Source organism: Python bivittatus, unplaced genomic scaffold (assembly GCF_059951505.1).
Source record: "Python bivittatus isolate LINGU-HERP-01145 unplaced genomic scaffold, Pbiv_v1 ctg000590_np1212, whole genome shotgun sequence".
Taxonomy (NCBI): domain Eukaryota; kingdom Metazoa; phylum Chordata; class Lepidosauria; order Squamata; family Pythonidae; genus Python; species Python bivittatus.
The window spans coordinates 12,172,093-12,198,673 of record NW_028277086.1 but is presented as its reverse complement, the minus strand read 5'-3'; the positions used below and the strand labels follow the sequence as shown (position 1 = coordinate 12,198,673).

At 39.4% G+C, this 26,581-nt stretch overlaps 1 protein-coding gene across 1 annotated transcript; it reads right to left on the bottom strand.

Annotated features, from left to right (window-relative positions):
* Positions 1-740: 740 nt before the first annotated feature.
* Positions 741-24,707, bottom strand: TMEM65 (transmembrane protein 65). The gene is made up of 7 exons (XM_025170540.2): positions 24,111-24,707; positions 6,613-6,657; positions 5,931-5,998; positions 5,603-5,657; positions 3,512-3,554; positions 2,526-2,631; positions 741-2,148 (listed from the first exon to the last, which is right to left on the bottom strand). Exons 1-7 carry the CDS (start codon positions 24,463-24,465, stop codon positions 2,050-2,052), a joined length of 771 nt encoding a protein of 256 aa, XP_025026308.2. The 5' UTR covers positions 24,466-24,707; the 3' UTR covers positions 741-2,049.
* Positions 24,708-26,581: the final 1,874 nt, after the last annotated feature.

The window sequence follows — 26,581 nt, the reverse complement described above, 5'->3', positions numbered from 1 at the left end:
CTTTGTGTGAACTCAGTCAATGCACATGCCTGGAAACAAGAGGGGAAGAATTTCCATTTTTCCTTCAAGGCAATGCCCTTTTTCATTACTTTTATAGGATTTTTATCTAGTTTCACCCTGAAAGTAAAGGCTTATGCAGATGATAAGTAGTTTCATCCAGCTGGAAAGAATTATATGGGACTTTAAGCTGGGGATTGGCATTATCAGAATAAGTGGTTGCATTTTAAAAATGATTTATGAGGTCCAGGGTAGGTTTCAGTGTTGTTTCTCTACATTTTTGTAGGTGTTTAAAGCCAACCCAAATATTGTTCCCCAACAACTTTCTCTCCTTTTTGGAGGCTGGTTCCTCCCATAAGAGCAATGGATTGCAGTATTCCTCCAATGTAGTAATTTGTCCCTAATTTTAGCAGTGCAATACTTAGTGGCTGCAGATGAATTGAGGACTGCACATGGTCCACCCTCTGCAATCCGGGTTATTGCAAAATGTCGGGGCAGCAGAACCCAAGGCACATGATCTTGTGGTCAAACATGCTATTCATGCCTTTCAGTAAGTATATTTCACTGGAAACTTCAGATGAACAGATGGTCCTCTTTATTTAATGAAAACAAAATGCTTAGAATATACCCATCACATGATCAAGAAAACATCATGCTCTTTACTGAAGTTTCAGTTGTAAGGACTCTTTTGAATACTGCACAGTAACTACAAGCACAACAAGGCAAAATGAAAAGAAACCCCATTAAATGAAAAGTAAACAAGTTTATTTCTGTAAATTAAAGTCTGCACATAATAATCACTCGTCCAGACGGTGTCAAATTTAGACCGATTACCATTCTCCCCTATTAACGTTCACAGACAAGGACACAAATATTATTTCTGAATTGCTAAAGCAGAACACATGCAACAGTGGCAGACATTTGCTTTACACTAAAGCCAGCGCATTCTGGGGGACAGCTGTATCTTTTCAAGGCTTCATATTTTACTTTACTCTTCTCCTAAACTCTCCTCTGCTCTCATCTTTGCCCACTGCCTCCCCTTCACAACTGCTCTTCTGTTCTTGTACACAGCATCGTACCAGCCACATTCTCTTCTGCATCCAACAGAACCTTCACCATGTTTCCTTAATGCCTTAAAATCAGGAATGAAGTTTGGACTGATTAATATTATGTTTCTTTTTTAGAAAGATAAATAAGGTTGGAAGTTCATGTGTCAAGTGAGACTAAGCCTGATTTTCAAGAATACTGTGGCAAAACAGTCATGCACACAGACTGGTAAGAATATTCGACAGTGGAAATCTGAGAATGAAGACCGCCACTACTTGCTGCAGAGGCAAGATGTTTTAAACGCTTTCCAAATCTGTTGCATTGCATGTTGTCTACTACTGCAGATACCGACTTGTAGGGTTACTTTGATCTAAGCTGCCACCTGCATAACTTAGGGACATACTCAGAGTGTCGTCTGGGAAAAAAACTGGCCATAAATGGGTCTGTATTTTGGCCTCGCTATACAGCAAATACCTCTCCCTCACTCCTTTCAAGTTAACACTTGTTCTAACAGGCTTTGTTTCAGGCACCTGTGTACAATTATTGCCACAAGACAAATAAAAGCAAGAAAGCTACAGCATGGTATTTCCTAGGGCACCCGTCACCTAACTACACTAAGTCTGGAGTGGAGGATTCCATGAATATCTGGGGCAATTTGTGCCATGCGTTTCCAAAGGCTAAGAAAAATGTAAACCCAAAAGCTATACACTGCATCAATGACAGGTAAGTAAAGTAACAATCCAGGTGAAGGAAACCAACAAAGAGGGAGACATAGTAAAAGTCAACCATCAGTGTTATGTGACATCACATGTCAACAATTTACATTTAAAAAAAGGAAAACCCCTTATAAAAAGATGTACTAAGACAAAGCCACAATAAGTTAAGTGTTTCCGTAAAATTGCATGCTGCTTGTTACCGTCTCTAAATTCCTATATACTTTGACAGCATAGTTGTATATCTGAGGTACATGAGTTTATATATGTGTAGATAAGCATTGTAAAAAGGTTATTTTTTCCCTTCCAGTTTTTTGTCTTCTTCATCTCCGAGGAAGAACAACGGAAACATTCCTAAAAGGCAGCCAATGGTCACTCCAATAGCTTTACCCTAAAACAAGGAAAAACCAGAAAGAATGGGTTGTTCACAGTTAGGGTCAGATCAGATTCCGAACATACAATTAACATCACTTATGTAGCTCTGGCTGAAGTTTTCAGATTAGAAGCTCACCACCGTGCACAAGAATTAATGCGCAATTAGGTTGATTTGAAATCCTCTTCTCAAAATCAGTTATATGCAAAACTGTGTATTTGGTGCATAATCTATATTCTGAAAAGATTCCGTTTCCATTTTATTCCCACAGGAATAGTAGGGAATAATGCACACATAGTAGGTATCCAAATTCTAGTGTTTAGGCAGTATTGAAGTTGCTATTTTTCCATGACTTGGTATCACTTGAGCTCTCATCCATAAATACACATACTCACCAAGTGTGCACTAAGACGTGTTTGCCACATGTCAGCTTGTTTGGGTGTGAGATCAGGAATTGAAAGACCCAATCTGGAGGCCATAGCTTCAACATAGCCTGCAAGACTTGGGAGAAAAGTACAAATATACTGAGCACAAGAACCTCTGAAACATATAAATTTTGCTTAGTTTTTATTAACTGCAGAAAAGTAGCAAGCAATTAAAGAGTCAGTCCTATAAAATTCTGCATTGCCAACCAGTACCAATAAATTATAGAGTAAAAAAGAGAACATTTTTATCCTTGAGTGTAATATTGTTTGGCGTGATTCATAAATGCACAAATATCCTGATGTAAATAGTAGGTTTAGAATGGGTGGCAAAAACTAAAGTCCCTTCCTTTCCCCCTCCAGTATCAGTATTTTTATCATTCTTGCCTTCTTTTTATACTCAAACAAGGTGAAATATTTTTGTTTCGAATCATTATATTCTTAAATCATGCTAAATTTATTAAATCTCCTTAAATGCCACATTTTCCCTGGAAAAGCAGAATATAAATTTAATAAAAACATGATTCCCTGAACTATGACTCTATGGGCCACAGTACTATGTCAACTCATCAATCTCCCATTCTTCCTCACATAAATACCTATTCCTACTTGAGGTGACAATTGTGTAAGAATTCAAAACAGAATGAAAAAATACGAACTCAATTGAGCATAGCAGGCACAACACTGTAGGCACACCCATTGTTCCAACATCCTAACTTGAATTGCAGCTCACGTTCCAGCTTCACCACTCTGTACCAGCCTGTCCTCAAATCCCGATAAATATATCAAAATTAAAAATATGAGGGGATGTGCAAAACATTTGCATGTTCAAACCAAGTCATTAGTTACTCAAAGTGTTCTGGTGCTGTTCTAGCTATCATGAAAATATTTTCCGCTAAGACCAGCAGTCATTTTAACCTTGAAATGTTTCTATTATACGAAAATACAATTAAACTTACCCCAATCCAGCTAAGTCTGAGACAAGATTTCCCAAGGCAGCAGCTAGATAGTTGGAAAATCACAAGCATTATATAAATTAGTAACAATACAGAAATAAACAGAAAATGTTTTATAACCATATTATTTCTTAAAGCTAAATTTCTTCTGAAGACTATTGTTGGATATATTTATATACCTCATAAAAGCTGGTTTTCAACATATTACATAATAAAAACATAACATCAATAAATCAGCCATTGTGAAAACTAAAAAAAAGATTATGAAAACAAAACAAATTTAACAGGGTAACCTACAATTTTTTTTAATAACTGCATATAATTGATCCCTAGGAACAAAAGCATTTCTAGGTTATTGCTATTAAAGGTGAAGAAGCTCTCTCAGATATCTTTTTGGTACTGAGAATCTGAAACACAGTCCTCAGAAGAGGATCTTGAGAATTCCCGCCCCCCCCCCCCCCGATGGACAATTCCTGAGAATTTGTGGCCCCAGGACAGAGAGCTTTTAAGTCAAAAAGAGTACCTTGATTTGAGCCAGAAACAAACTGGAAACCAGGAAAACTAATATAACAATATGAATAATACTGTTGAACCGTCACTCACTACAGACTACAGGTAGTCCTTGCCTTACAACCAACCCTTCAGTAACCATTTAAAGTTACAGCAGCACTGAACAAAGGGACTTACGACCTGAAGTTACAGCCTATTGCTGCACAGTTCTGGGGCTGTTTGCCGCCCTGCAAGGCAGGGTGCAGGGTGGCCAAAAGGACAGAGATGTGGGGGAGACATGTGGGTGGGGGGAGTTGGAGGTAGGGGCTGGGAAGGACCAAGCCTGGGTGGGTACTTGCTTAATGACCTGCGATTACTGGGGTGGGTACTCACTTAATGACCTGCAATTCTCGGTTAACAACAGCAACCAGGACTTCCATCGCTAAGTGATGTAGTCACATAACATCTTGCTTTATGACTGTATCACTCAGTGATGGAAATTCCAGTCCCAATTGTGGTCATAAGGACTACCTACATACCCATGTTCTCCATTCTTTAGTATAATATGTACGGATGATTAACTCAAACCAGAAATCAAGCATCATGAAAGCTACATATTATTTCAGCAGGTCTCTTATTGGCCTCAATGAGAAGGGAATGCTGTTAAGATATGTCTTCAGTCCACTCCAAGAGAACTCTTCTCATATTCTTTAGAGCAAGACCATGAGAAACTTTTATCTATAATAAATCAATATTCAAAATTCAAACTAAAACTAAGTAGTGTTTATTTGAAGAAAGCATACTCTTTCTACTTCTCAAAATTATACCAAACTTTAAAAAGTTGAGCCATTAAATAAAGTGTAAAAGATACAACAAATTTCTATGTATCTTCTCTAAAAGCTGGAAGCACAATGAAGAGGCCAGTTCTTCAAATGAAGAGTCTGAATTTATATATCACACTAAACTATGGATTGTTAAACGATAACAGCTGACTTAGCCAAAATCAAAAATCATAAAATGGCTTAATGCCAATTGACTCATGCTTTAATCTGTTTTTAGAAAAGTAATCAAAAAGCTGTGTCCAAGCAGGACAAGTCAACAGAAGCTCCTCAGCACTTTCCTCCAATAATAATAATAATAATAATTATTATTATTATTATTATTATTATTATTATTATTATTATTATTCATCCAATTTATTGTTTAGATAGAAAGTCTTAATTATTCCCCATTTACAAAAATATCCATATTCTTCCAATTGCTTCCCGTACTGAGTAATGGCCCCCCAGATGCTTTTGTACCCATATTGGGAAGCAACTCAGGTGAAGCTATTTTAAACAGAGTAGAAAAGCCATCCTCGTTCACAGATACAATTTATTCAAGACTGTATTGGGATAAACACAGGAGACAAATATCAGGGAGCTTCAAGCAAAGAAGTATGTGTTTCTAATTTTATCTGGTGACAAAGTTTCCACTGATGTTAAGCACACGTTTTCCTCAAGCAGCAGAAAAAGGTTTCTATGAATTTCGCTGCACACACAAAAGTTAATGATAAATAAATAGCTATAAAAATCCACATGAACAGCAGTGACATTGATTACTTGCCTGCCATAGTAGAAATTCCAAGCACAATCCCTATTGATAACTCTATCTGCGTGCCCTAAAAATAACAGAGAGTTTCATTATCACCCACGCATTAATACGGACACAGCTTCAGGAATCACTCATATAGGAAACGATGCCAGTGTTAAAGGGGGAGGGGGGCACACCTGCTCACAGGTTCCTTCAGAAGGCCCCCAAAGCAGTATGCGCGATAGTGTGTCTTTGTCATGGTGTGTTAAAGCAGAACTAAAACCAGCAATACTGCATTGCTGCAATACTAGAAATGGAATATAATTCAGTACATATAAAGACTGGTAGCAAGATGACTTACCGCAGCAATCATAATTGCATTATCAAAAAATCCAAAGCCTACAAAAGGTACTGCATTGTGGAAGAACACTAGAAGGAAAGAGAAGGCATGTTAATCTCCATTTGCCCCACTCTATGAAATTATTTGTTATTCACCCAAATCCAAATATGGACTGAAACGTGCTTAAAATTCCAGGCATGACGCACTGTTTCTATAAATAACTCAACCCAGAAAGGGCTTTTCATACTTTCTTGAATACAACCAACTACCAGCAATTTGTATGCACTGGTCGCAAACACCAAAGTGACCATCTCTGAAAGGCCAGGCTCATTCGGAGTACTTTCTAGATAATGCCACGCGCCGTAGGGTGATGCAGGGAAAAAGCAGCAGCTACCCAGAGGAATCAGCAACAATCACCCGTGATATTGCTTTCCACCACAGCTCTGGACTCAGCTAAACAAGCAATTTTAACCAACTCGTATTTGAGGGAGAGATGAGGAAGAATTCAGGAGATCCCCATCAAAGCAGACCGCTCTGTTGCAAATCCATAACTGCATGGCTAATACTATCCCCAAAAAAATGAAAAGTAACAGCCAATACTAAGGGTGTAACACTACAGTTCTTGGAGGCTGTCTACTCCCTAACCCATGGAAATATCTGATTTTTTAAAAGAAAACAATACAAAATAGACCTAAGCATTTACCATGTTTCAGTTGTCCAGTGGATGGCGGTGCAACCTCCAACTTCTCTAAATTTGAAAAAGGAGATTGAAAGAAAAATATGAACACAGAGATATTTGGTTAGTTATTTTGTACACAGTGCTATTTAAATGTTAACATATAAAATAATAATTCTGATGCATGAAAAAAAGATAGGCATCAGGCAAAGACCACGAGAGTCTGTCCCAGCTTGCCTGCCACATACCACCAAGTACCCTAAGGGGAGACTTACCATTAATTTTGTTTTAATTTACAGTAAATATTATAATAATAAATGTAACAAATGTTAACTGTAATTAATTATTGACATTACTTATAAGGATTTGTATGCAGAGAATTAAGACCCAGTTTGGTGTAGCGGTTAAGGCACCAGGCTAGAAACCAGGAGACCCTCAGTTCTAATCCCACCTGGGTGACCTTGGTCCAGTCACTCTCCCTCAGCCCTAGGAAGAAGGCAGTGGCAAACCACTTCTGAAAAAATACTGCTGAGAAAACTGCAGGGATGTGCCTGTGCAGTCACCAGGTGTCAAATCTAACTCAAAGGCAATAAATAAATAAAATGCTGAGAACAAAAATAAAAATAATTGTAATAAATTCATTTTTGCTATTTGCATAGTAAATGGCTCAAAAACGCAGTCATGTGACTAATCCCAAATGGATTATCTTTAAATGACCAGCAAAGTCATTATAGAGATATAATGCACACAGAACAAAGCATCACTTCAAACAATGACAACAGACATTAAGAGTCTCAAGCTTCATTACATCAGAATGCACAACTAGTGGTAGATGGGATTCTCCACAAGCTTAATTGGAATTGAAAAACTGACTCTTCAGTCACCAAATATGACACAACACTTTTTCCACTTTACCACTGTATTAGTGTCCCACAATTTAAGAAGGCTGATAATATTCAAAGAATGGGCAAGATGTAGACTTTCTAAAGAAAATGATTTATCCTTTCATTACCGTGATAAAAACCATCCTTAGCTAGGGAAGGCAAAACTACCTGGACCTCTGCACCAACACTATATAAAAAAAATAAGCTGTCTAGAAGAATTCTGTAACATTGACTAAATTTTGATTAACTATCAAAAAGCTCCCTGTCAGAAATCTGCATCAACTTCCACTGACTTCAAGGATTACTCAGGAATTTAAATTGATTTTAATTACAATGGAAATATATTAAAAACAAGGATGCTTATTTCCCAGCAATCTACTGCTGCAGTGTGAATAAACATCAGACTATGACTACAGAAGAAAAGTTGTAGCCTAAGCACTGATTACAGAGCATTTTCCAGCAATCCAAAAATAAGAACTTCGTACCCTGTTGTAAGTTAACAGAAACATGAGCAATTTTTAGCGACCATAGGCTGGAATGGGCAGGCAACGCAGTGAAATCGAAGTGGGGTTATGTGTTGGAGCTAAATGAAGGTTTGCAGGCCTGTTTTTAATTGCTTGCTGCCCCCAAATGGTGTTAAATTGTGCCTCTGTTTCTTAGCAGTTGACCACCAAAAACGGGCAGTGCAACTTCTGGGGTATTTAGCAGCCATACTAGGGAATTAAGGATATGAGGAGGAGGTATCAGGGAAGTGTATGGTAAGATTTATTGCAATTTTATGAAGTTTAAGGTTTGTGGGTTGTTAAGTTATGGTTTAATTTATGTTTGTAATATGTAATACATTTCTCTTTACTTGAAAGCTAATTAGGTTCACTTGACTGAAGCAATATAAAAGTATTTGTCATTCATACATATGCACACACACACCCTGAACTCATTTTGGAGATATGCAGAGCCAGCACGCTTGCTGGGGAATTCTGGGAGATGAAGTCCACACCGCTTAACGTTGCCAAGGTTGAGAAACACTGCTATAGGTAGTTGATTCTGATTTAATAGCAAAAGTACTGATCAATTCCTTGGCAAGGAATTATAGCAATTATTATAGCATTATAGATATCATTTATTAGTACTGCAAGCAAGTCATACATAACACTAAGTTATGAGGCCTTGTTTGCAAACCACTGTGCCTGCATTCACATATCACATTCAGTAAAACCCAAGGTCCATTATGGGTTCAAGTAAAGTGCATTGTTGTTGTTGTTGTTGTTGTTTAGTCATTAAGTCGTGTCCGACTCTTCGTGACCCCATGAACCATATTGCGCCAGGCCTTCCTGTCCTTCACTGCCTCCCTGAGTTTGCTCAGTTTCATGCTCATTGCTTCAGTGATGCTATCTAACCATCTCATCCTCTGCCGTCCTCTTCTCCTTTTGCCTTCAATCTTTCCCAGCATCAGGGTCTTCTCCAAAGAGATCTCTCTTCGCATTAGGTGACCAAAATATCTGAGCTTGAGCTTCATTATTGATCCTTCCAATGAGCAATCAGGGTTGATTTCCTTTAAGATTGACTGGTTTGACCTCCTAGCAGTCCAGGGGACTCTCAAGAGTCTTCTCCAGCACCACAGTTCAAAGGCATCAATTCTTCGGCGCTCGGCCTTTTTATGGTCCAGCTCTCACAGCCATACATTACTACTGGAAAAACCATAGCTTTGACTATGCGGATCTTTGTCGGCAAGGTGACGTCTCTGCTTTTTAATATGCTATCTAGGCTTGCCATAGCTTTCCTCCCAAGGAGCAAGCGTCTTTTAATTTCATGGCTGCAGTCTCCATCTGCGGTGATCTTGGAGCCCAAATAAATGAAGTCTGTTACTGCTTCCATTTCTACCCCTTCTATTTGCCAGGAATTGATGGGTCCAGATGCCATGATCTTAGTTTTTTTAATGTTGAGTTTCAAGCCAGCTTTTGCACTCTCCTCTTTCACCCTCATCAAGAGGCTCTTTAGTTCTTCTTCACTTTCTGCCATTAGGGTGGTATCGTCCGCATATCTGAGGTTGTTGATGATTCTCCCTGCAATCTTAATTCCGGCTTGTGATTCTTCCAGCCTGGCATTTCTCATGATGTACTCTGCATATAGGTTAAATAAGCAGGGTGACAGTATACAGCCTTGTCGTACACCTTTCCCTAGTGCATACCCAAATATATATTGCATGGTGTCATTAATAAAAGTTTAGCTTTGACTGGTGAGTTATTTAGCAATGTCTAACCTGCCTCTCCATGCAAAGCTCCTGGAGCAACAGGAAGAAACAGATACAATACAATGCAAAAGAAGTATTTGTCAGTCCAGAACCACTGATAAAATAGCGGCCTGATATAAAAAGAATCTACATATACAGATTGAACAATTACCTTCCCTGAATTTAGTTTCTGTGCCTCAGATTCAGTACCATTTCAGAGTATATACAAGTATGTAGTTTCTTTCCAATCTGTCTGTTAAGGCCAAGCCAGCAAGCCACTTGCCAAGATAGCAAGATGGTGAGAGTTCTAAATACATTACAACAAAGGCAGTTTACTTTGCTTTGTACAAAGGAAGATTTTGTTCAAAAATCCTTTAAAAATGGCACTGTACAACAGACGATGTCTCGACTGGTGGATAAGAGGCACAGAAACCAAATCAATATTTTAACTTTATTTCAGCAACTGGAATATTATCTTAGAAATAGATTATGAGAACTAGCAAAGGCTTCCATTGAATTGTTCATTTGCAGATTTTACATGAATATGCAGATATTTATCAAACATAATTCTTATCAACAACTTCCTGCCTTTGGTCTTATAAGGCAAAAAAATAGTTATCATTCATGGATAAAATATGGATAAAAAGTCCTGAGAGCTCAGATAAGTACTTTCCTGCCTAATTATCTTTCTTCACTATTAGAAAACACCCATTGTAAAGAAATCTTAAAGGAAATCAACCCTGATTGCTCATTGGAAGGATTGATAATGAAGCTCAAGCTCAGATACCTTGGTCACCTAATGCGAAGAGAGGACTTTTTGGAAAAGACCCTGATGCTGGGAAAGATTGAAGGCAAAAGGAGAAGGGGAAGGCGGAGGATGAGATGGTTAGATAGCATCACTGAAGCAATGAACATGAAACTGAGCAAACTCAGGGAGGCAGTGAAGGACAGGAAGGCCTGGTGCAATATGGTTCATGGGGTCACGAAGAGTCGGACATGACTTAACGACTGAACGACAACCACATTATAAAGAAAGGGTGGGGTGGTGCTGGTGGTGGAAATGAAGCCATCAAAATATGAATGCCTTTTAGTTGGTAGGGTAGTGTTTTAAAAGAGATGCATTTTGAGAAAAATTATGAAGTATTCCAAATGAACACTATCCAGGGGGAAATTATTCTACTAGGTGGCATGAACAGGTAAGTGGAAACAAGCTGAGAGAGGGCAGAAAAAGTGATGGGGTCATTTGGAGATGCAAGAATAAATTAGAATGAAACTTTGGTGAGTATCTGCTTAGAGAAAGCCCTGGTTCAAATAAATGGTGGAGGCATGTCTATTGAAAAATACATATGGCAAAGGAATAAATGTAAATGTAAAAATTGATTGATTTGACTGTTTATTATAAAAGATTGAGAAAATTAGACATTCTGAATGTGGAATATATCTTTTTTTTTTGTAGTATCACAAGTGGACCTTGCCAAAAATGGTCATGAAACAAAAGCAAGCAAGCCAGCCAGCCAGCCAGCCAGACAGACAGACAGACAGACAAAAAAAAAAAAAGTATTAATCCTATATGAAAAAGTATCAGAAGATACTCCCAAAAAATGGGAAGTGGACAAAAGAGCGTGTGAAATTTGCTAAGAACAAAGTGGAAAGAATTATGATACAAAGTGCTATAAAAGCAGAGCTGTGGAGTCAGCACATAAAACCTTTGACTCCTTTATTCATGGTACCTCCAACTCTGACTCCTTCAATTATGCATCAATATAGGAAATAAATTATAAATATACTAATTATATATTTCCAAAATATGTTATATTTTGAAATTTGCAGAGAACTTGAAATTAAAATATATCCTGAAAAAAATAGGTTAATCAAATTACTATCTATGAAATAGGAAATTTTAACGTATTATTTATATTAAATACAATTTAAATTTATTACATCTTCACTGACTTCAACTCTAGTAACCCAAGAATTGCTTCTGACTGACTCCACAACTCTGACTCCACAGCTCTGTATAAAAGTATATGGAACTACATTAATGAGAAGAATGAAAAGGTTCATTCTTCAGTGATGAAATGAGAAAAGCTGTGGATTATAAAAAGCATACAAGACAATGAATGCAGCAAAAAAATAAAATAAAGATAATATATAGTATGTAAAGACAGAAAAACATAATTGCAAAAAATGTAGTCAAGGAGAGCAAGGTACAGTTAAGATATTAAAAGGCAGAGAAAATGCAGAGCAATTTTGATGGAACTGTAAATTTTTGATGGAATTTTTAAAAAAATTATGGATTATTTTTTCAATTTTAAAATAAAAAAAAAAAAGGAATTTCCAGCAGAGTGAATGGAATTAAAAATAAAACTAATGAAATGTTTTGTGGTGAAAGTGAAGTAAGGGAATGTTGGTAGGAGTATTTTAAAGATTCACAGGGGAGTGACAGTGGATGACTGAAAAGTAGATTTGAAATAAATAAATGTGGATTGAATACAAAAGTGAGTGACCAACAAGAAAGTAATATGCTGAGAGGGTTTAGTCATATAGAAAGAATGAACAAAAATGAATGGCAAAAGAAGAGTGAATGAAGAGGAAGCAAAAGAACAGTAATTTGTGGGCTCAATGGAGCTGATGAGGTTCTCAAAATAAGAGAGAAACTTGAAAGAATAAAAGATAAATTATGAAATGATATATGTATTTGGTGAACCAAAAATGGTTTGCAAGGACCGCAAAGTATGGAGAGGTATAGCCAATGGTGTTAGTGTAAACTACTATTAGTTATGTCTCTTTTTTACTTTATCTTTTTTGCTTACTATTTTATTTTTTCTTGTTCTTATTATTTCCTACTCTTTTTCTATGCTGTGCATAACACTGTTTACCCAGAAAAAAAGATAGCATGATGAATATCCAAGTATGCAAGTATTTATATTTTAGGACCAAACTGAATTACCTTTACTACTTTATACTTATGTAAAAGAATGCCATGGTAATCTAAATAAAAGATTGGAAAGACAAAAGGCAATTCATCTCTTTTTTTCCATTTACAATTGAAATGGACTATAAACTTTTTATATAACGTTCCCTACATTTTTAACTTGGAGCAGAAAACATTATGAATTGTATTAATGTATAGTTTATCCATAATAATTACTACTGATATTTAGAAATGTTAGAATTTAGTAACAACATGGGGGAAACCACTGCTTGTTTCATTTAATTTCAGAAAGTGAAACTGGGTCTGGCATCATAGGTCACATTAAAACCACAGTGTGACTTAGTTTGCTTTTGGCTTACTGACTGCTTCAACCTGGCCACTGTTACTTGTAAGGCATAATTTACAGTTTGGTGAGATGTGTGAACCCAGCTTGTATTAAATATTTAATAAGCTTAACTCAAACAATTATGGTGCTAATGGAAATGAGATTCAGACTTGTATATTTTTTCTTCCATTGTGTGCTACAATCACATCAACTCTGGATAACAGTTTGGCATTACACCTGAACCTATAAACTATAGCTTTACATTTCTGTATGGCAAACATGAGCCATAAATTAGCAACTTGGACCAGTAAATAAATAAATGGAGGGTGAAGGGGATAAGGAAGCACTTGTATGATCAAGCTGTGCACCAGTTTCTTTGGGGTCAGCCATATTTGAATCATGCCTTGTGCTGGAACACATGCTGGAAAATGTAAAGAAAATGATCAGGTGGGCCTTGTAAGGCTTTCCTTTCATAAAAAATAACACATCAGAAATGAATGAAATTACAGCCAGTGCAGAGAAAGTAGGCAGAGAAAAGCAGCTTGTTTTCATCATTACAAAAATGACTGGCAGGTGATTCAAGGCCAGCAGGAACAACAATGTGTAAACTACACATGGAATCAAAACCCACAACTTACAATGACAACAACCACTTGCTTCAAACTTAAAAGAGCACATTAAGTCATTTGGGGTAAATTCCTAAATCTCATGCAAATAAACACTGTAGCTTAACATTAGATGTGACCCAAAGCCAAACACTTCTTCAACAGAATCTTTTAGAGTAACTCTACTAATGAATAAGACAATCTTGGAAGCAAGCAGCAGAAAAGGCTGCTGTTTTTCAAACTATGGTTTGTTGTTACATCCAGACGAGACAAAGATGTTAAAATGTCAGTTCCCTAAATTAAACTAAAAAGAACTCATAATAAAAAGTGTATTAGTGGCCTTAACAGAATGTATATGCTTTTCAGATATAGCAATTCTCATTCCATCTGAACTAGCAGATGTACTCAAAACACTAATGTAATCCCCTTAATTAAAGTGGGACAAGATTAGACTAAACTGCAAGCAAATTCTGATTAAGAATTTGGTTTACAATTCTTTTAGACCAGTTGGGCAGTTAATTAGGGTAATTTTTATTTTACAAGCAAAAGCCCTCATCTCCTTATTGTTACTCTGAAAGAAATCAAATGCCAATGCAGACAGAATTAACCAAGGGCATTTATATTAGAACATGCTAGAGAATTTGATGGGGAAACATTAGTAAGCTCATGTAAGGTTGTTTTATGGATAGCACCATCTACTCACATCATGCATTATTTATCAGCAAGTAGCAAAATTTACTGTAACCCAAAGCACTAGGTAGTTCTGGTGATGCTACCTGTTTCATTGACATCTTAAATGGTACCAGTGGTTTAGGAAATCTGGATGCTAAAAAGTTTTTCATACAAAAGAAACATCACATTACTTTACTTTTAGCTGAACATTTTAAATTTTCATTAATTGTAACTTATCCAAACCTAGAATCCCAAGTTTATTTACTTAGAAATAACAGTTACTGACATTAATGGGTGTTACTTCCTTATAAATACTGTTTATCTTGCATCCTCTGTGTCACTAGTGTGGAATTTACTCTGTAGGATGGGACATTAAACTGAAAAGTGTGCTACAATGAACCTTCACTCTAGCTTGCCAGGGATCTTTTCCTCTCCCTTCACTTCACCAAATTAAATACATAACTATATTTTCATTTAACCTGAACCACTGCACTTCATAAAAACACTTGCACAAAGATATGAATTCTCATGGAAAAGAAGCTTGAAATATTTGTGATCTGCCAAGGAAATAGCTTAGTGGATGACAGTGATTCTCTGACTTGAATTCTACAGCAGTATTAGTTCATTATTAAAATAAAAATATGATAATACAGCTAATTTTTCCAAGTTTTCAATCTGCCCTGTCATTCTGACCAAGTGAAGGTGGGGCATTTCCACAGAGATACCATTTTCAGCCCCACCAAATCACCACAAACTGGTTCCCAGCATCCTGTGGTTGTCCTTAATAACATCATTCTTCCAATGTTATGAACTACTCATGCACTGACCAGCCCTCCCTTCAACTGAGCAACAGAGTAAAGCAAAAAGCTGCTAGCAACAAAACCTACACACCCAGTTTGGGGTGGGTTGTTTGTAGGATGCCTCAGGGCTTGATGCTTTCACCCCTATTTAACATGTACATGAGGTCACTGGGTCAGCTCATTAGTTGGTTTAGGGTCAACTATTACCAATATGCAGTTGATACTCATTTATGTATCTTGTCCTTTGGCTGGACAAGCAATGCTGTTGAAATCATGTCCTAGTACTTAGAAGCTATGAGGGTTTGGATGGGGAGGAACAAGCTCAACTCATCCTGGCAAGACTGAGTAACCGTGCGTGTCTGGGCCCCCTGGTGCTGGGAATCCTCCATATTTGGCCCTGAAAAGGGCTACACTACCCCGTTCGGGTCTGGTGTGCAATCTGGGGGTCCTCACAGCTCCAGCTTGAAGAGCAGGTAGCAGCTGTGGCCAGGAGGGCCTTCACATGGGATTATATCTGGCACCAGTTGCACCCTTTCCTGAACCAGGATGCACTTCTTACAATCATTCATGCCTTGGTCACCTTGAGATGGATCACTGCAATGAGCTCTACATGGAGCTGCCACTGAAAACCATTTGGAAGCTACAGCTGGTCCAGGACGTAGCAGCACAAGCAGTGATGCGGATGGCATTATGTCCATGTTACTAGTTGGCTTCCAGGTGCAATTTAAGGTGCTGGTTGACATCTTTAGTCCTACATGGCATAGGGCCAGGTTATCTGGGGGACTGCCTGTTTCCTATGCTTTTTGTCCATCTCGTAAGATCTGACAGAGTTGGCTCACTCCTCATCCCATTAATTAAGCAATGTCACTGAGCAGGACTCAGGTAGTAGACCTTTTGTCCCCACCTTACCAGCCTTTAAAAGAGCATTAAAAACATGGTTCTTCCCCCAGCCTTTGAATTAGGCTGATTGGGGGACTTGTCTGTTTTTATCTTGCTGGTAGGATGATGGTTACTGTTCCCTCTGGATAATGCTATCTGCAATTTTGGGTTTTATTCTTGGTTTTGTCTGTATGTGTTAAGATGCCTTGAGCTGTTGGAGTTGACTAATAAATAACAAAATAAACTGCCAAAGTTTCAGACAAAAGCGGTCAAAACAATTTCTCCTGCACTTCTAAACTGGAAATGATTTAGCTGTGCAAATCAAGGGGCAGTACAACACACAAAAAGGCTGACAGCCAACAGTAACAATCATATAGTGCATGTATGTAATTTTCTTTTGTCTTTCTTGATGACCTGTGATTCAGGACAAATTGCCAAGAGTAGTTAATGGGCAGGCAATCTCTCTCGACCTCCATTCACTGACAGATGTGTGATTTTCAGTCCACATCTGCTCACCTTAGACATAGAATCCACATCTTCAGAAGGGCCAGGGAAGACCTTGTGTCATGTACAACCCCCCCCCCCCTTCTGCTGGGGAGAAAAACGGTTTATCTTTTTAAAAGACAGAAGCTGGCACCTGAGACTGCCTTCCATCTCCCCAGCAGCCTCAGAATTAGCTAACTGGCACTGTCAGGGATCTGGGAGGGACTTCAGGAAGAAGTGGCATACAGAAAAACCCAAGAAAAACAGCTCTCTCTGAAAGTATAGCTTAAAAACAACATAGCTACGACTATTGCATAAAATTCATTTTTTAGTTGAGGATGGGCGTTTAATTCACTTCCCCTGGCATCTACTGCCTCCATACAAGCTATGGCATTTTGCATTTTTGTGCAAGTTAGAATTTCATAACTGTACCTCAGTTGCCTCTGAGAAGACCAACATTATCTTGTGGTCTGCAGAACTTTATATTTTTCTCTCTATATCTATTGGGGGGTGTTTTAAGATGCTGCAACTGCACACTCAGTACTTTATCTCTTCCACCTCTGAATCACATCTTTTGCATGTGATTACTTAAGTTAAAAAGGAATACACACACCTACCTACCTTGTGGGGTTCAGAGAGGAGGGTGCTGATTTCCCTACTCACATATCTCCACACTGCAGGGCCAGAAGGTAACACTATAGGTAGCCTTGGGTTAATGACCACTCATTCAGCAACTGTTTGGAGTTGTGATGGTGCTGAATGAATGGTACTTACAACCAGTCCTCAAAGTTCCGGCTGTCACACCACCCCATGGTCATGTGATCACAATCCGGGCACTTGGCATCCGGCTCACACTTACAATGGTTGCAAGCTCACATGGTCATGTGATTGCCATTTGTGACCTTCCCTGCCAGGTTCCCACAAGCAAAGTCAATGGGGAAGCCAGCAGGGAAGGTTGCAAGTCGTTCCTGCTTTTTCTCCTGAAGAGCCCCCTACAGAGTATGACAACCCAGGGATCTTGTACTCTGTAGCATGTTCGCACCCACAGCACCTCCTCCCCAACCAGCACACACTTGCTACAGTACCCTCCGCCTCACTCCATATTACTCACCTACCTTGTGGCCTGCTTGTGAGCCGCCCGGGACTTGCAACTTCCAGATAGCTTCCCCACTGACTTTGCTTGTGGGAACCTGGCAGGAAATTGCAAGGGCAATCACATTTGGTCCTCGCTTAACGACATGTGATTTTCACTTAATGACAGCAACAGACACTGCCGGGATTGTCATCCCTAAGTGTGGTCACGTGATGTTGCACTTTACAACCATATCACTTAGTGACAGAAATTCTGTCCCAATTACTGTCAATGAGGACTACCTGCACAGAAAGTATGAAATTTGAATCTACTTGCTGACCTCTTGTTAATGAGAAATTTAAGTTGTACAGGCTCTACCCCTCTTTCACACCCTAAGTTTGGAGTGAGGACACCAGGTAAAGGCCTGCCATCTTAGCAGGTAAGTAGGCGCAGCAATAACTACCAAACCAATATACTATGGAAGCAGGAGGAGGGAGGATGTGTGGATTCAGAAGGCTTCTCGAACAGCGGGTCTAAGACCTCCAGCCCTTCATTCTACAGGCTCAGCCCTGCTCCTATAGCAAGTATAACCTAAAAATGCAGGACCTGTAATTTGTTTGGGATAGGTGTATAAAGAAGAATTAATTTGTTAAGGTGAGTAAAAAATGTTAGTGAAAATCAGAAAACAAAACAAAATACACATAAGAATGGGAAAGAGGAACAGGTGACCAAGGAAGAGTAAGTATAGGTACCCCAGAACTGCAGGGATAATGTCAGAAAGATTAAAGCTCTGAAAGAGCTGAGGTTGGTGAAAATGTTAAGAACAAAACAAAACGGTAGTTCCAGCCATGGCAACTTCCAGGTGTGTAAACTTTAACTCCCAAAATTCCTAAGCCTGCATCAGCTCCGCTGAGAATTCTGACACCTGGAGCCCACGGGATGTTGCCAGCGCCAATCTTTATGTACTATATCTGAGATATTCTGGGGGAGAATGGGTGAAATACCAGACAATTTGAGGAGGAAAAAAAATACTGTCCTCATCAGGAAAAAAAGATCACTTTCCAGATGGAATATGAATTCATGAGGGTTCCATGTTAGTTCACACTGCATTTTATAAACTCTTAGTACAAAGCTGTATTGTTGCAGTTTCTATTTCTGGTCTGATATTAAGTAAAGTAATAGCCCTGGTCTCCCTACAATGCTTCCTATAGGATGGAAAGTTCCTGGAAGGAGTTTGGACAATAATAATTAGCTGCAAGATCTGTGATTCGCTGCATGTGTCCTAATGAAAAATGATCACCTAAGTAATGTGTTTTTACAAGATGGAATAAAAAGTCAAACTCTGTTGTTTTCTACATTATTCTTTGTAGTTTCACATTATTCTTGACATTGGTATGTATCTAAAACATAAATGTTACAAGTAATATTATGATACAATTCGGATATGTGGATTTGTGTTTGGCATTTAATCATCTGTTAATCTAGCATGACTGATATCACATAAGATAATTACTGTAACTTGATTAATATACAAAGAATTATATCTGATGATATAATAGATTTTACAAACGTAAGGGACATTTATTATATCTGCAATCAAAATCTTCATTCCTGAATCACTACCATGTCATCCCCATATAGCACATTTTTCATGAAGGCTGTTCAACTGTTCCTATTTTTATGCGTATATGTTATATAAGCAATTTATTGGCTAATCCAATAGTAGTTTCTATTTCATGTGTTTTAATAAATTCTGTTCTACTTTTTAGACATTCTGAGAAAAAATTATGGAAACTGTTTTACACCTCCTGGTTTGCACAATTTATGACCTACTTTGACTCCTCTATGTAAATGTACCAGAGGAATAACGTACAAATTAAAGCACGGATCACTGAATCAAATCCATCTTCATTAAATAGCCACAAAACTGTAGAAAGAAATCTTCCAGCCACTACTTCTACTCTGCTTCCAAGAACATAACTGGATAATTGTGATGTTTCAGAATAATGGAAGCATAAATGCCAATGTTTTGACTATTACTTGAAAAATATGAACATCTATCCAAAATCCAAAACTGGGTGATCATTTGATTGATCCTAAAAGTAACAGAAACAATGAGCATTTTTTTGTTTCAAACCTTCAGATTGATACAAAAAAATAAGGAATGAAGAAAAAAGTAAAATTTTTGCCCTTCCAACAGAGCAGTATGACTAGGATATATTTTTATGTGACTTTATGCAAATGAACAATTATTCACAAATCTGTTCCCTTATTCCTGTCAAAAACAACCTTCACACCATACATCTCTTTATCTCAGCTTCTTACTAGATTAAGCTATTTAGAAAAGAAGCAGCCAAAGGACCTTCATTGTTTTTACATTTTCCATACTCACATGGATGCCCAAGAGTATGTCTTCCAATGCCTTCTTTAACACCAGATATACGAGTGAGGACTTGGTGACAAATTTCAAATACTGACAGGCTAAAAACCCAAAACAACATTTCTGGATCACTGCAAATGAATAAATACCCATGAAAAACAAGTGCAGACATTCCACAGTGGGAAAGGTGCAGGATTGAGGTAAAATCAGACACAAGATTTTCAAGAGAACCAATTTATTGCTACTCTCTCCTAAGGTGTTCAGATGGCTTTTATTTTAGCACTTTTGTTGCATATTTCCTCTTTAAGGAAAGTGTAAGGAAATGCACAACAGAAGTGCTGAAATAAAAGGCCTCTGAACAGGCAAAAGCAACTGCAAATCACAACGATATAAAAATGGCAACATGCATGTGGTAATGCCATCACACAAATTATGTACTTGTTGCCTGACATCTGATGCAAGTTTCAGCACTTGTGTCCATTGTTCCACAACCCACAGACACCAATTTAAATAGCCTCTAGATCTAGAAACATACTGAAAGGAAGGTATGGCAACATATTAGCCTGCCCCAAAATAGAATTCTGACTTAACCTCTCTGTGGAACATTGACTTGCAGTTGGGACTTTAAACTCTGGGAAAATTACTTAAAATTCTAGTTAATAAAAACTGTAATTAAGAGAATAAGAACACACAAGCATACATGACGAAGGAGATGGGAAGTATTTCTTCTATTAAGCATTCCTCCCAGACTTAATAATAATACACTAGTCTCTTATCCCCAAGACTAGGAACGCTACAGGCCAAATTCCTTCTTCAAGGACACCATTACATGGATCAAGGTCAAATGCAAGCGACTTCCTAAATATATATAATACAAAACTTAAGCATAATAGTTTGCAGTTAATAGTCTGTAACAGATGAAGATTAAAAAAAGCTAAGCAAGCAGTTTTGATATTTTCCATTTCAAAGGTTGAAGTAGCTAAATTGCTCTGAATTTATAAGCTGGCTGACAGCTATCCAACTCCAACTTTTTTAAAAAGAAAGTGAAAAATCAATGTTAAAGGTAACAGATTCTTAGAGCTATTTTAGACTTCTGCACAATCACATGTATGCAGGCTGAAACTCATCATTAGCTGTCACTTAGTTTTGGAAAAAACTGAGTGGACATTATTTGCACTATGATGCAACTCACACATGTAAGTCAGACTTTAAAGAAGCAGGATAGGAAGAGTATTGACACCTTTGAAATTTGGTATTGGAGAAGACTCCTGAGAATTCCGTGGACAGCCAAGAAAACAAACCAATGGATCATTGAACCAATCAACCCAGAGTTCTCACTTGATGCACAAATGACCAGGCTCAAATTATCCTACTTTGGACACATTATGTGAAGACCCGGCTCTCTGGAAAAGGCTCTGATGCTGGGAAAGAGAAGAAGAGGACAACTAGCAACAAGGTGGACGGTCTGTTACAGTGGTGATGAGTGCACCATTGGTAGACTTGAAAGAACAGGTTAGGGACAGTTTGTCATGGAGAAAATCTATCTACTGTATATGGTCACTGGGAGTTGAAAACAACTAGATGGCACATAATCAATCAAATCAATCATTTGTTTTGGAAAAAGCTGAGTGGATATTATTCACACTATGATGCAACTCACATATATAACTAGTACATTTAATGTAATTGCTCATAGTTAAGACTAGATTCATACACCATGCTATGCCGGTATTTGCTTTAGCCAAAGTTCGTTGAATAAGCCAGGTTTCTATTTTACTTATAACCCTAAACCATATCCCATGATCTATAAATCACAACAACTTGATTCTAATATCAGGCTATACCAAAATGAAGCAAACCACATTAAGTACTTAAGACTTAACATGAGGTGCGAGCACAGCCTAAGTACTTTAACACTGGAAATGTCTAGCCATATTCTGCAATAACCAATTTGTTCATTTTAAGGTGCCATGAGACTACCTTTGCTACATTAGACTAACACAGCCTAGAGATATGATTTCATGTAAACCAGTATGGTTAATTGCATCTAAATATGTCAGATCTCTTCTTTTTTTAACCAGTTCCTTTGTTAATACTAAATTGTACTTCTCTTCCCTTTCTCTGTTCCTCCTGATGTAAATCACAGATTGTAAGCAGAGATCTGCCTTCTAGTATTGTATAAAATGAGATCCCAGAGGATCCCACATGATACTTAAACCATGTTTTTTAAGTATCCCACATACTTAAACCATGTTTTTTTTACAAAACATAATCGTTGAGTTCATGCAACATACTAAGCCAAAATAAAAAAAACTACATTATGATTTAGCATGATATGTGAATCCAATCTGTGCTATAAAATTAAAATGCTTTCCAAAATTGAGTAATTAGGAATCTTACAACTTCTATCACTTGCCAAACCTCAGTTTTGTCATCCAATTGATTAAAGTCTCAAAATTAGCTGAATCTTCAGTCAAGTATAATATTCATATTCTATTGTTTTACAAGTTAAACTGGTTGCTCTATATTCATAAGCTCCCCTCCAGCTTAATATTCAAGGCATTTACAAATGAAAGGCAGAATCCAGTGCCAGCCTTCCATTGATATAATTGTTCTCACCAGAACAAAAGGAATTAGTCCTCCAAACTACACACAATTTACTTTGAAGGATGTGCAATCTTCCGGAATAGCCTACATGTGTGTAGGACAGCCTTCTCCTGGTTCCACTGAGACATGTGCATCTGTTAGCTCCTAATTACAAACTGCCAATTAGGGGGGAAAAAAAACCTAGCAGGACTAGTCCACATTAGCAATTGTCGTGTCACATTATAACATGGTTATGTGGTACCACTCTGACAGATGTATGCCCCCTTCCTAGTTTTGTGTATCAGGGCTACAGTTACTGAAAAAAGTTGCAGTCTACATGGGCTCTCAGAAATAAGTAGTAAATAATTCAATTGATTAAATTTGAGAGACAGCTGGAACCAACACTGGCAATGAAAGCGAAAATTCAGGGGTTTTGAATATGCATACACATATTATTCCCTCTTGAGGGTGGGCAACATTATGCAGAGTGAAGAAAAAGAGGACAAAAATAAGCCAAAGAAATAAAAAGTATAAAAACATCGGGCCAAAGTACTATTTTCCCCTATATTTTCATGCATATTTCAGTAACACATGACACAATATGCATTCTTTCTTCAATTCACGTACTGCCCCAAGTCTTTTTTTTTTTAATATCCCTATCTGTGTTTTAATTTTCAAAACAGGGATTTTAAGATGGCTTTGATAGCTGATGGAAACTAAGCCAACTGTGTAAATACTCTGTATTATTGCCCATGCAAGTTTCACTGCTTAAAATATCAACAGGCTAGTGGGGGTTCCATCGTAAAATTGTGCTAAAAAGTTGTCAGTCCCTGTGTGCAAGTTTAATTTGGACTATCAAGCACACCAATGAACTGTAAGACAGAACCTAAACACAAGGATATGCACACAACATATTAAACCACCCAAAAAAATAATAATAAATGCAAAAGCATTCTAACACACTGAAATTTTGAAAACACCGTGCACCTCCAAATATCTTTTTTTCTTTTTAATAAAAGAGATCTGCAGGAAGAGGCAACCAAGTCACACATTGAGAGTCTTCTTGCACCACCGTCTGGCACAGCCCCGCAGCTGAAGGAAAATACGAGAAGAGACCGTACAGGTATCGCCCAGGGCACAGAAGCCGGTTCTGTGACTCCCATCAGGCGTGGGATTCGGCTGGAAAAGCAGCAGCAAGCTAAAAAACACAGCTGCACGTGCCCAGTCAGCCGCTGCCGTGTACCAGGGACTGCAGAGTGTTTTCCTACAGCGAGTCGCAGGCACGCCCATGCCTGTTTGGGGCACCCTCTTCGTAACTTGGAAGCGTTTGCTTACTCAGTACAAATAAGCGGAATTACACTGTCCCAGAGGCGTTTCATGCCCGGGCCCAGGGGCTGGAAATCGCCAGACCCTCAAGGGCAGATACCAGCATTCCTAAGCGAGACTCTCCTCAGTCTCACTCCCAAGGACTGCGTGCGTACACGTGTTTATGCGACTGCCCAAGAAAGCCAGCCTGCGCGCGGGATGCGCCCCTCAACGCGCTTCCCGAGGCTGACGCTCCCGCTGACCCGCCAGAGACGCGTGTCCGGGCGGGCGCGCCGGCCAGCACCGCGCCCGGGGGCGTTCACACGTGCGGGGAGGGCGCCCCCCGCTCCCCCCGACGCCGGGCCTTACCTTGTGCGATGGCGATGGACTCGAAGCGGTGCAGCTCCCTCAGCAGGCAGCTCCGCTCCGTCGAGTGCAGGCTGTAGATGAAGTCGCGGGCTCCCTGCGCCGTGTTGAGCGCCTCCATCGGCTCCTTCTTGGGGTGCGTGCCCAGCGGCCGCGGGGAGCCCGAGCAGGAGGCCGCGGGCGGGAGCCACGGTCCGTCTCCGGGCCGGGGGGCGCGCCGGAGGGCACTCAGGCGCCGGCGGAGGAGGAGGAGGCAGCGGCACCCGCCGAGGCACGACGCCCGCGCGGAGGAGCCGGCCGGGCCCGCCGAGCCCAAGCGCAGCGCCAGCCGGCAGCTCAGCCACGTCGACGACGACATGCCGCCCGCCCGCCGGCCCCGCTACCGGCGCTGGGAAGGAGAAGGGCGGCGACGCCCGGGCGCGGGGAAGGCGGTGCTCATGAGTCTCTACCGAGCCTGCCGGCGGTCCCGGCGAGTCAGAGCCGGAGGGCGGCTCCGGGCAGCCGCAGCATCTCCCCTCAGACGGCGGTGGCGGCGGCTAACTCCACCTAGCAGCTCCCGCCGCGCCTGCCAGGCGGCACTGAAAGGAGGGAGGTGGCCGGCCGGTGCCAGGCAGGCGCAGTGGCCTCTCCTCGCCCAACGGCTGCGGCCCCTCCCCCAACTCTCCCAACCAATGGGAAGACAGAGAAGTCTCCACCTTCTTCCCGCGGCTAGTAATTAGATGCAGGCGGGGAAGAACCAGATTCCAGCCACGCCCACCTCCCTGCAGACCCCTCCTCCCCTTTGCTTTCCTTTGACTCTCGCAGCTGGCTGCAGAAATCCGGGTGTCCGCTAGGCTCTTGGCTGAATCTTGGGGTGGTCCGGATCTTTGCCACCCAAATTGGACAGCCCTCCCACCACCGGTGCACGCGCTCTCTTACATATTCCCTCTTGGGTGTGGTTGTGTAAAGGTGAAGTTTCGCTCCTGCTGACTTCATGGAAACATCCATGTAATTTCCTTGGGAGCAATCCAGAAGTTCTGCTAGGAATGTAAAGGCAAAGTCTGCAAGTGGAGCTTGGTTGCTGGTGACTTCACAGACAGGGCCATGTAGGAAAATGGTTTGTAATTCATTCTTCCAGAAAGTTTTAATCTGAAGATGTACCAGCAAGGTACATCTTTTCTATCTTCTAGCAAGGTATCTCTTTTCCTATCTCCTTAGTTTTTTGAAATAGGTTATAAATTAATGCCTCCTTTATACTATTACAAAGGGGATTTTTTTTCTCAGTTGACCCCCAGCTTTGACATGCTTTCTCCAGTTAGGTATTAGCTAGGCTATACCATTTGAGCCAAGCATTTTAATTCGTCAAACACTTCCATCTGCTTTTGTATTAGAAAATTGTTACAGCCCTCTATTATTAAGGCTCTTGGATAACAAACAGTTTTAAAATTCCGGTTTTTTTAAAGGAATTGATTATGTATGCAAGAGCTCACCCTGGTGTTGCATATGAGGAAAGGCAGAACAGAAATGTTTTATAAATTAATAAGGCATCACCCATGTATTCTGGCTTCTACTCCTTGATTCCTGGATCAGGATGAATATGAATATTGGTGTTTCCTTTTTCACATTACACATGCATATCTGCTGCTTTAAAATTGTGTGGGATTAAAGTGCCCTGTATAAACACCACTGAAGATGCTTTAAACTCTATGGCTCGAATACATTGCAGTATTCTTCCCCAACTTAATGTCTTCCATATTGGTTAGGACTACAATTCCCAGAATACCCAGCCAGCACAGGGTTGGCTGCCCTACAGACAAGAGAATCCATACAGTTTAATTTCAGTCTGAGGTGATCACGAAAATTCTGATTTAATACCACAGCATCCACTGAAGCGAGCCTGTATACAGATGTGAGAAGTCAAGGCAGAATTCACCATACTGATGAAAACTGGATGTTTTTTAACACTTCAGGAAAATCAACTACAACGATGATCTTTTGTTTTAGTCATAGACTGGCATAAGATAACATAAAACTTCAAGGATGTAACCATTACATTCATTTCAGCAGGAACTGAGGCTTACTTTTACTAACCTAATATAAAATTTTACAACTCTAAGTTGTATGAATGAAGGTGTAGTGCTAACACCAATCTGAGCAATGAAGCACAAGCTAACTGTAAAATACAATGATTTAAAAGGGCTAATAGAAACTAATAAAATATATGTCTAAAATTAGAGATTTACTATCAATTTAGCTGTACAATATAAAAGATAAAAGTCTACATTTTTTTTTCAAAATTTTCAAAATTGGCTAAACGTTATTCTTAATTTTAAAAATCAGCAGTATTATAAAGCACCACTCTTCTCTCTTCCTGCCTCCCTCTGTCTAAAGTTTTCAGTCTTTTAACAGAAAAAATTGAAGCCTTGAAGACCTGGCTTTATGTCCAGGCCTGGGGCCCTGAGTGTGTGAAGGACCCCAATTCACGGTTGTGTTGA

Bases quoted from the DNA above. Each gene is read 5' to 3' on its own strand.
- TMEM65 (XM_025170540.2), bottom strand. From the start codon at position 24,465: ATGTCGTCGTCGACGTGGCTGAGCTGCCGGCTGGCGCTGCGCTTGGGC. The intron at 5,999-6,612 runs GTAAATGCTTAG...CTTTCCTTCTAG, and splicing joins CACTGGACAACTGAAACATG to TGTTCTTCCACAATGCAGTA. The intron at 3,555-5,602 runs GCAAGTAATCAA...CCAACTATCTAG, and splicing joins TGGAATTTCTACTATGGCAG to CTGCTGCCTTGGGAAATCTT.